This window comes from Arachis ipaensis, chromosome B07, assembly GCF_000816755.2.
Source record: "Arachis ipaensis cultivar K30076 chromosome B07, Araip1.1, whole genome shotgun sequence".
NCBI lineage: Eukaryota > Viridiplantae > Streptophyta > Magnoliopsida > Fabales > Fabaceae > Arachis > Arachis ipaensis.
In genome coordinates this window covers 8,020,480-8,031,746 of record NC_029791.2, presented here as the reverse complement: position 1 = coordinate 8,031,746, position 11,267 = coordinate 8,020,480, and the positions used below count along the sequence as shown (strand labels likewise).

At 39.4% G+C, this 11,267-nt stretch overlaps 1 protein-coding gene, 1 long non-coding RNA gene and 1 pseudogene across 2 annotated transcripts; 1 reads left to right on the top strand and 2 right to left on the bottom strand.

The window, feature by feature from the left end:
- On the top strand, positions 1,628-3,392 carry LOC107606687. The gene is made up of 2 exons (XM_016308722.1): positions 1,628-1,733; positions 2,404-3,392. The coding sequence occupies exons 1-2, from the start codon at positions 1,628-1,630 to the stop codon at positions 3,390-3,392; spliced, it is 1,095 nt and encodes a 364-aa protein (XP_016164208.1).
- Positions 8,956-9,890, bottom strand: LOC107606688 (annotated as a pseudogene).
- On the bottom strand, positions 10,020-10,878 carry LOC110264836. Its single transcript, XR_002351090.1, has 2 exons — positions 10,323-10,878; positions 10,020-10,157 (listed from the first exon to the last, which is right to left on the bottom strand). It is a non-coding gene; the product is annotated as an uncharacterized LOC110264836 (long non-coding RNA).

Genomic DNA, 11,267 nt, shown 5'->3' with positions numbered 1-11,267 from the left:
AAAGTTATAGCAGAAATGAATCGACTGAGGCTGAGAGGGAAGATTGTCTTTGTGAGAGAGGCTAAGTACAGAAGAATGTCGAAAATAGCAAACATAACCACACCACATAGAAGTGATGGCGCTCAACATCTCAATACTCAGAAACCACGCATGGAAGCAGTGCAACACGATTCTTTATCATCTGAACATGAATTAAAAGCAAAGAAGGTTGAAAAGGACCTGCATGGAAATGGATGGACGAAGAAGGTAGAAGTAGCAACTGCGACAGAAAATTTGGAATGGCTACAGAGAAGTCTTGTAGGAGGCACGACGATGCCTATATATTTTGCTTCTTTGAAGGGAATGGTTGCGAAGAACGTTCCAAATGTTGTCCAGGTTCGGAAAAATGGGAGCATACAAAACGCTGTTAACATTTGACGTTGTTTTGCATGCTGAGGAAACATACACATTGAACATGAATAGTCTCCTACAATTGTCTCACAGTGTATGGAGATGGGAGGAGTTGGAACATAGTGAAACTCGAAGAGTGTGGCTGGAATGCTTTGGGGTTCTGCTGCACGCATGGTCAGCTGACACTTTCAAAATTATAGGAGGTCAATGGGGCGAAGTGGTTGGATGTGATCGAGAGATGGAATTGTGTAAATCTTTCACTATAGGACGTGTTCAGATTGATACTTGTGTAATGGATGTGATTCAAGAATGGATCCATATCAGTATTGGTATGGGAGGTTTTGATGTTCTGGTGAAGGAGGTGGGACATGAGGCGTGTAATTTGCAGTGCACGTGAATTATTGGAGATGAAGGGACATGTATAGAATGGCATCACGGTAACACTAGTAAGAGCCTAAGGCTGGGTTTAAGGCTGCAGCAGGGGATAGAAGTCTTGCATGAAGGAAGCAAAGACGAAGAGCTGGTGATGATGGTAGCACGGGGGGAGAAAGAAGACAAGGCAGATTAGTAATTCCATACATAATTTTGAATGAATGTGTTACTGTCAATAATTATCGCAATCACGGAGAGATCGCAACAAATCAATCAGTTACTGGCGATAATCAAGACTTGCCAGATTTTGAGGGAGGGAACGTTACAAGTTGTGTGGCAGATTCTGAAAACACATGGACATGTGAGCTTAATGGGTTGGACAGGAGGTCCAATAGAGAGAATAAAAAAAGGGCTACCTAAGCAAGCATTGGACCAGCTGTAATTAGAAGTTAGAGGAGGGGAAGCGGGCCTTGATGGGCCCAACGCCAACAGATTCCACGGAGGGAGCTCCTGGGCCCGTGGTGGATCTTCCGGATCGGGTTTCCAACACTTGTGCTGGGAGCGGGTCTCGAACTGCAAAGGGCGAGAGAAACGAAGGTAGCGCTCAGGGCAAAGTCCTTCTCGAAGGTGATAGCAGCACGCATGATGGGGTTAGCCACAGTAGTACTCGGCAGGACGGGAAGCTATGTTGCTGGTCCACCCACAGAGGGGAGGAACGCGCCCAAGCCGGTGACGGAAGTGCGATGGTTGGTAGGGCAGAGAACTGAGCAGTCAGGGGCACCAATGGAGGCTACGTGGTGCGGAACAACAGGGGGTGGAAGTCGGAAGAAGAGGCGAAGCAGATGGGCTCGTGGAGGAGAGATGCATGATATTGAATGGGGGCTGCACGGACCAGAGGCTTGTCCAGAATGATATGAGAGTCGCTGGACATGATCACAATGGCATTAGATATGACGGTTTTGGCCATGAAGGTACAGATAATGAAGCCGAAGACGGTGGTAGCCAGAGCTCAATATTGAGGGAATAATTACTGGAAAATAGAAGGACCTGGGAGCTGGACACAGAGTCAGGGGCTATGCTATACAATGAAGAGGAAGACATTATGACAATTTTACAGGCACAGAATGAAGAGATAGCTCGGAAAAGGAAAGTGGCTAAGCAGAAGGAGAAAATGAGACGGTGCAAACTCAAACATAAAAAGTAGGTGTGTAAAAATTTTTTTAATGATTGTTAGTGCTTGGAATGTGAGGGGTTTACGGGGGGATACGAAGTTGAGGATGGTAAAAGAGCTAAAGAAAAAATATAACTTAAATCTGTTAGGATTGATTGAGACTAAATGGCAGGTTGTGACGAAATTTGATGTTGCAAGAATATGGGGATAGGACAGTTCAGGTTGGGAATATGTAGGTTCTGATGGTACATCTGGTGGACTTTTGCTAATATGGGATGAATGTATGTTTAAAATGAATAATTGCTATAAGGGGGAGAGGTGGTTGTGTGTTGAAGGCATAATGTTAAATAGTAGTTTCAATTGTGCATTCTTCTTGGTCTATGGTGCACATAATAGAGATGAAAAGACTCATGTTTGGGAGGAGCTGAGTTATATAGCTGGGTTATGTCAAGTTTCTTGTTATTTTTTAGGAGACTTTAATGAAATAGTCCATGTGGAGGAACGGAAAGGTGCCACTAGCTTACCTTTGTCTGCGGATGAGTTTAAGGTTTGGATACAAGATATGCACTTAGTGGATCTGTCGCTCACTGATCATAAGTTTACATGGTTTCGGGGACGATCTTGCAGTCGTATAAATAGAGCACTGGTCAATGTGGAGTGGCTAGAAGAGTTTTCGGATAGTCGCCTACGAGGTGGGCCAAGGAGTTTGTCTGATCATTGCCCTATAATAGTGAAGGACAAGAAGATGAGGGGAGGTCCAAGGCCGTCCCGAAGCCTCGATTCGTGGTATACACATGAGGGGTTTTTTAGCATGGTTAAAGAGGAGTGGAGAGGATTGGGGGAGATACAGTTCACGGATAAACTAAAGGCGCTGACAATTCCATTGGGAAGATGGCATAAGGCCAATTTTGGTGAGATGGACAACAAAATTACTAAGTTTGAGGAAGAAATCAAGAAAATTGATGACATGGTAAGCAATGGAGTGTATAATGAAACAATGGAGGCTAGAAGAAAGGCGTTGATTACTTGTTGTGAGAGATGGTATCGAAGAAAGGAAGTACATTGGAAACAGATGTTTCGGTCTCGGCATGCAAAGGAGATGGACAAAAATACAAGATACTTTCACAATATAGCATCAGCAAGGAGGCAAAATAATAGGATTGATAAACTGGTAATAAACGGCAGACAGGTCGGGAATCAAGCGAGAATCACGATAGATGTCAGAGAGTTCTACAAGGAGTTATATCATCAGGAAGCTTCGCCTATGATGGGTTTTAGAGATGGTTTGGTGGGTAAGATAGATGAGGGAGATGCTTTGACTTTAGAGGAGCTACCGTCGGCTGAGGAGATCAGAAAGGCTGCATGGGACTGTGAGTCATCTAAAGTGCCAGGTTGTGATGGGTACAACATGAATTTCATTAAGAGGTGCTGGGGTGAGATTGGTCTGAATTCACGATAGTAGTAATGGGGTTCTTTCAGACATCCAGATTACCGGTAGATGCCAACATCACTTGGGTGGCGCTAGCACCCAAGTTCGTTGGTGCGAAGGAGATCAAATATTTACGCCCTATTAGTATGGTGGGGTGCGTCTACAAAGTTATTTTGAAGGTGCTAGTTAGGAGGATAAGGGCTGTGATGCCGGGGTTAGTAGGGGAGACTCAGAGTACGTTTGTCAAGGGAAGAAAAATACATGATGGGGCGCTTATTGCATGTGAAACAGTGAACTAGCTTAAACTGAGGAAAAAGGAGGCAGCAATAATCAAGTTAGATTTTCAGAAAGCATATGATAGAGTCAAATGGAGTTTTGTGGACATTGTATTATAAAAGATGGATTTTGGGCATAGATGGAGAGTGTGGGTTATGGAGTGTGTGACAACTGCATCTATGTCGGTTCTGATAAATGGCTCGCCATATAAGCCATTCAAAATGGAAAGGGGTTTGAGACAAGGTGACCCACTGTCCCCCTTCTTATTTGTACTGGTTGTGGATGTGTTGCATCGAATGGTTGGAGAGGCCATCAGGAACGGACGTATATCACTGTTGTTGGATGGGAGAGATAATATAGAATTGTCAAACCTGCAGTTTGTTGATGATGCTATTCTGTTTTGTCCACCTGAAGAGGAGACTATTAAGAATTACAAGAGGCTTCTGCGATGTTTTGAGTTGATGTCAGGGCTCAGGATCAATTTTGATAAGTCCAGTTTGATTCTGATTAATTGTGATGAGCAGTGGGTCCAGCGTATGTGCAACTTATTGGGTTGTAAGGGGGACACCCTTCCAGTTAAATACCTTGGAATCTCCTTAGGAGCAAATCCGAGATTGGTGAAGACATGGAAGCCTATAATAGACAAAGTGGAGGAGAAACTCAGTTTGTGGAAAGTTAAGGTGTTAAACAAAGCTGAAAAGTTGGTGCTTATCAAGTCTGTCTTGAATAGTTTGCCAGTGTATTATCTGAGTTTGTTCAGGATGCCGAAGGCGGTTGTTGAGAAATTGATTGCATTGCAGAGAAGATTTCTGTGGAGTAAGGAAGACGGTAGAAACGATATGGCTCTAGTAAGATGGAAAGTGGTGCAAGCTCCCAAGAAACTAGGCGGGCTGGGAGTTGAAGATGCTATGTTTCGTAATGCAGCCCTTCTATTTAAGTGGTGGTGGCGGTTTGCAAAAGAAGATTGCCCATTGTGAAAGAAGATCGTATGTTCGTGTAATAATCTGAATCCCAATGAGCTACTGTCTACTCAAGCGCTACCTACTAAAGGAGGCCCATGGAAGAATATTTGCCAGATATAGATCACGAATCAACGTATAAGGGATAAGGTGGTTACAGGGTTGTCAATGGAGATTGATGATGGGCAACGGACTCACTTTTGGGAGGATGTATGGTCACTCTGTGGATCTCTAAAGAATCGGTTCCCGAGGCTTTTCTCTGTTTCAAACCAATGTAGATCTGTCATTGGGAATTGCGGGTTTTGGGATGGGTTAGAGTGGATTTGGAACTTCCAATGGAGGCGAGAGATTTTTCAATGAGAGTTGGAATTCCTGAGTCAATTACATGAGGATTTGAGAACTGTGAGATTAGTAAATAACCGGGAGGATAGAGTGGTGTGGAAATATGATAAGTAAGGTATTTTTTCAACTAACTCATTTGTGCAAGTGTTGTAGGAAGAAATACTTCCGGAGGAGGTAACTAGCTACAGCTTCACTAGGACCATTTGAAAAGGTTTGGTTCCACCAAGAGTGGAACTGTTTGCTTGGTTTGTTTTGATAGGTAGGGTGAATACAAAAGAGAGGCTAAGCCGGTTTGGGATTGTCAGGCCGGAAGATAAGGTCTGTGTTTTATGTAACAACGATTTGGAATACGTACATCACTTGTTTCTAGGCTGTGTATTTGCTTGGCCAAGTGTGGAGTGCTTGGATATCGGGCTTTGGTCGTCAATGGCCGTATCCAGGTTTGATGAAAAAGCACTTTTTAAGTTGGACAGAGGAATCGAGGAGTAAGGAGGGTCGCAAGCAGAAGATAAGGTGCTTTTGTGCTATTGTGTGGAACATTTGGATGGAAAGGAACATGAGGATTTTTCAGATTAAAAGTAAAGGTGTTGAAGAGATAATTAGCATGACTGTGACTAGCATTAACGAGTGGACAGGTGTTGATCCTTTTTGTTGTTGATGGCTATGTCGAAGATGACATGTGGACTTTTCATTATCTTGGTGTGTCCTTATTTTTAGTTAGAGTTGTGGAGTCTGTCTAGTTCTGTATGCTCCACTCTATTGTGTTGAGCTATTACAGAAAAATAAGTAAATAAATAAATAAATAGACAATATTAGAAATTATTTTAATATTAATTAGATTGAAAATTAATAAATGGTTATGCTCAATGGTTATGCATGGCGAATATTCAGCAATGGTTATACTCAATGCTATGCACGGCGAGGGTCTGAGATCGGCAGCAAATGCTTGATGCACGGCGACAGTAAAGAATAGATAACCATGGAGTAAATTGTGCCGTTGTGGTGATTTAGTGAATAGAGAGGGAATGAAGGTTACAGGTTAATAGCAGCAATGGTTATGCTCAGTCTTGCCAAGATCCTCAACATGTATATCATAATATCCAACATTCACACCCTGAATTTCATTGGTATGCGATGACTATGGGTAGGAGTCAGGCTAATTCGGCTTAAGATTCTCAATATTTACATTACAATAACCCACAGCCGCCTCTTGATTTTCATTCCCAAGCGGCGAATGTAGGCAATGGTCATTCTACTGAAGTGATGTGGGACTCTCACTATTCACAACAGAATATTCTAACCCCCTAAACTGCTGATCCATATTCGACCGCAGTGAATATGAGCAGCAGTTATCCTCAGCAGATATATCAGCCTGATTTCAGTTCTTCAACAAGGAGATAGTTCAGTGACTGAAGTAATGATGTTTAGGGGAAATAGAATTGCTTCATATCACTGTTAAAGCCTGAATTCAACTAAAAGAAGAACTATAATTGTGAATTGAATAAGTATACTCAGCTATGGTTTCACAGATAAGTTTTCCCTTGTATCTACATCATGCCATAAACTGATCACAATGACTGAACTAAATTCGTTTTTAGAAGCTTTTTTGCTTTATGCTTCTCCACAACTGGAAAACTGGAATGACGAACTCAAGAAGCTGCAACAAGTAATTTAAAGTTATAAAGATAAGATTGAAAAATCTTAACTTTAATTGAGTTTCTGTTCCTTCCAACTCAACAATTATAGCCCCCAATAGTGAGATTCCTAAGAATAGTGAACCTCACTTACCACATAAGAATCTCAATTTTTCAAATATCAAATAAAAATATAAAAATAAAATTTAAAATTTGAAAAAGGGGGTAAGTACCTATTTGCGTTTCCTAGACTTAGCAGCAGACTTACGATTCTTGATCATGCGTCTCTGCTTTTGAAAAATCACCTTGTCCACTGGTTCCTCCACCGCCCTTCTCTTCCCCTTTGCTACCGCAGCTGCCCCTCTTCCTCCACCACCACTGCCTCCTCCTGATAATGATGAGGGTGCTGGGACTCCACTTGCCACTGCAGTAACCCATTGGCAAAAGGCTCAGCTGTGGAGGAGGATGAGCCTTCAACAGCGGACACCTGCGAGAACTGATGAGGAACAGGATGATGATTATGAATAGGAGTAGCAGCGGTGACGTCGTCATCAATAACGGCAGCGTTTTTTTAGAGGAAAGTCTCAAGGGTCATTTCCTCGAACGGGTGGTGATTATGGTAAGGTGAGTCTCAGTGAGAGTGGGTTAGGATAATATATTTCCAGACATCATTGACAGTTTTGGGCGGAGGAGGAGGGGATGAAGAAGGATTTGAGGGATGAGAGGTGGTTATTGTTGTGGTGAGGCACCGCATCTCAAACGAATTCAAAGGAATTTGGATGAAATCATGAAATTGAGTTGAAACATGAAGGTATCTGGTGAGAAAGAGGGTAGGGGAAGAAGTGGAGGGCCTATATGAGATAATTTTAAAAGATCAAAAGATTTGTATCTTTTATTGTAATTTTTGATAAATTATAAATATATTAAAGCTAAACTTTTAGATCGTTTATTAGTCTAATCCAATGCTTTAAATTTGATGATGTATCAGATAAACTTAAAAGACTTGAGCTAATTTTAGACAGACCATACGAATACTACCATATGTTGTAACTAATAATATTTAATCGGTTTGGGAGGCCATGGCCTCCATTTCCACCACAAAAGCTCCAACACTATATATATGTAACATTATAATTTTGATATGATCAAATTAAATATTGCAAGAATAGATGCTATTCCTATAGCTTTTTATAAAACAAACTTGAGTCCCATCTAGGGGTGAGCACGGGTTGCGGGTATCCGATTATCCATTCGAACCCAAATCGAACTAATTAAATTGATTCTGGGACCAACGGGTAATCAAGTCCAACCCGAACCAAACCAATGACTCTTTCTAGCAATTGGTTCGGATAATGGTTTTAGGGTACGAAATCCGAACCAATTCGTAGACCCGACCATATATTAATTAAATAAAAAAAATTTAAAAATATATATGTCTTTTAATATGTTTGGATTTTAATATCTTTAGTGTTTAATATATTTGAATTTTAATGTGTTTAATTTTTAATGTATTTAGTATTTAACATGTTTGGATTATTTTTATTAATGTTACATGTTTATTGTATTTACAGAATTTTTAAGATAATTTTATTTTTTTTATAAATTTTTGTTTCATCGAATATTCAATTATCCGAACCGAACCGAACCAATCCATTTTTAATCATTTTGGTTTAGTTCGGGTACACAAAAAAATACAAATTTAAATTAAACCAAACCAATTATAATTCAATTAATTCGATTTTAATTTAACTTTAAACCCGAACTAACCCGACCCGTACTCACCCTTAATCCCATCTTGGCATCATGTTTTTATACTAAATTAATAGACAGACAAAAAGTGGTTTTGACCCCTTAAATTTTGCTTACAGCGGAAAATGTTTTTAGTTCTCACACTTTTTTTTAAACAAATGTATTTAAATAACGACTAAATCTTTTATAAAATTTAATTTTAATATACTGATAATATAAAATAATTTTATATGTGCATTAAATTACGTATCACTACATCAGTAAAAATAATTAATTTTAATAATTAAAATATCTTCTAAAAAAATAAACATAATTAAATATCAGTGTAAAATATGTTTGGATATCTCATATACAAATTTTTTTTTATCTATCAATTATGTTTGGATATAATAATATAAAAAAAAATTTTATTTATTTATTATATGAAAAATATTTTTTTTAAAAAAATCTTTTAAAAAAAATATAAATTATAACTTCTTAAAAAAGATATTTTTTATTTTTTAGTACTTTTATTTTTACTATTAAAAATTTACTAAACATACTAAAAAATAAAAAATATCTTTTTTTATTAAATTTTTTTTATCAAAATAATAGTACTCAACTAAATACTAATACTAATGAGTTAATAGTCAAAATCGTCCCTAAAAGATACCCCGATCTTCATTTTCGTCCCCGAAAGATAAAATTAATCGAATTCGTCCCCGAAAGATAACCAACATGGTCACGTTCGTCCTTCTGTCATCTCCTTCGCTGAGATGGCAAACGTTTGATGATGTATCCCGTTAATTGCCAGCGTGGCAGACGCCAAGTAGCACCCTCTTATTGTTGACAAGATAAGTCTTTTAAAACAATTCAAATTAGTCCCTAAATAGATGAAACCTAATCCCAAATGCAGGAGGCTCACCGGGCCAGCGTTGAGGTCCCAGCAGCTTCCCTTAGCATTATCACCTCCCAATTCATGCTGGTTCCACCAATGCTCAATGGGCCGACGTGTCCCGCGAACACCAGAAGGAACGGCGGTAAGGACCCGAGCTTGTAGATCCGTATGCTCTTCTGAACCTCCATCCACCTCTCTATCCTCTTTGTGTACCCTTTTGTCCTCCACCTCACCAAATCCATCACCATCACCATCAATCCCGTGTTGAAGTAGCAGGGCCTGCGCCCCTCAAATGTCCCCACAAAGTGGTGGTCCGACCAGAACGCCACCATGAAATACTTGCTGAAGTTGGCGTGGCAGTACTCGAGTGTTCAGATGGTCATGGAGCCCAGGCTGGGGCTCTAGAGCTTGGATATGTCGTCCACAACAACCAAATCGGAATCAAGATAGATGACTCTATTGATGCAAGTTTCGAGAAGGTCAGCGAGGTCATTTCTGGCGTAATTTAGCAGTTGCTTGACGGAAGTTGAGATCAGGTTGCGAACGATATTGGGATCGAAGTAGTAATTCTAAGATTATGAAGTTTACTATCCATGCCATAGCAACAATTTGCATGCATTGTACAAACTTAATTTAAATTTTTGCTTGGTTCACAAAGGCCACCAAAATTTACTGTATCCAAGAACCTCATTTTCAGTCCTGTATCAATGATGAAAGGATCTACCTTGATGAAATTGAGCACATCCTGATCATAGTATCCCGGATAGACTTCTTGCAAAGAGTACCATAATTTGTAAAACTCTATTGATCTAATATTGGATTTTACAAAGTTAAACTCGCCATTGGGTCTATTCTCTAAATCATATGAGCTACCCATGAAATGATGGCATGCTATCTGAAAATCTGCATCATGGTGAAACCGAGGAAATGGGTCCCTGAACCACATGATATCGGCATCCTGGAAGAGGAATACAATCACATCAATCTAATTTATACATCTTAGAAATGTATCTTGCTTCCTATATAGAGTATTTCAATTCTACTTTTTCTTTTAAATTTTTTTCCACCATGTAAAAGAAACTCAGTGTGTGTATAATGAAAGAATAGCCATTGAAATACTTACTGTGAATACAAAATTGTACCCCCATCTCAAGAACAGAACATAGGAAATTGTCCTGTTAACTGCGAAAAGGTGGATTGAACAAGGAAATTGAGATTGGAGTCAGAGACAAGGAAATGGAAGAAGATGTTCTCAGGGCAAGAGAGTGCTGGAGGATGAAGTGGACGGCGGCAATGGAGCCGGCAATGGAGTTACAGAGGTACTCGAGGTTGAGGGTTAAGGCAACATGGACAGGGGAACGGTTGCAGACGGTGGTTAGAGTGCAGTTGTTGGGACGGCATTGCTCTGCATTTCTAAGTAGCTAGGTAATCCCAAGAATTTGGGATTATGGTTCATCTACTTAGGGACTAATTTGAATTGTTTTAAAAGACTTGTCTTGTCAGCATTAAGAGGGTGCTACTTAGCGTCTGTCATGCTGCCAGTTAACGGGACACATCAGCGAATGTTTGCCATCTCAGCGAAGGAGATGATGGAAGGACGAACGTGACCATGTTGGCCATCTTTCGGAGATGAATTCGATTAATTTTATCTTTCGAGGACGAAAATGGAAATCAAGGTATCTTTTAGGGACGATTTTGACTATTAACTCTTAATATTAATCTTACTATTTTATGGGCTCTTTTTTCGAATTCTGATATATTTTCTCATTATTATATGTCAAATTGTCAATAGATATACTAGTACCAATACATTTATGATACATGTATTAATTAAAAAAAATTAATTTTAACTTTTCTTCATTTGATTAATAAAATCGATACACGTATGATAATTTAATTAGAAGAACAGTAAAAAAGACATCAAATTGTGATAGATAATCTTATTCTTTTTCCAATCGACCACCTATTTTATGAGATTATTATCAAAAAGAATATTTTATAATCTTAGAATCTAAATTATTTATCATCATATTAACTGATTTAAAGTTATAAAGACTCTAAAGTCTAA

Coding starts and splice junctions, on each gene's coding strand:
- LOC107606687 (XM_016308722.1), top strand. CDS start 1,628: ATGATATTGAATGGGGGCTGCACGGACCAGAGGCTTGTCCAGAATGAT. Junction 1,734..2,403: donor TGACGGTTTTGGCCATGAAG/GTACAGATAATG, acceptor GTTATTTTTTAG/GAGACTTTAATGAAATAGTC.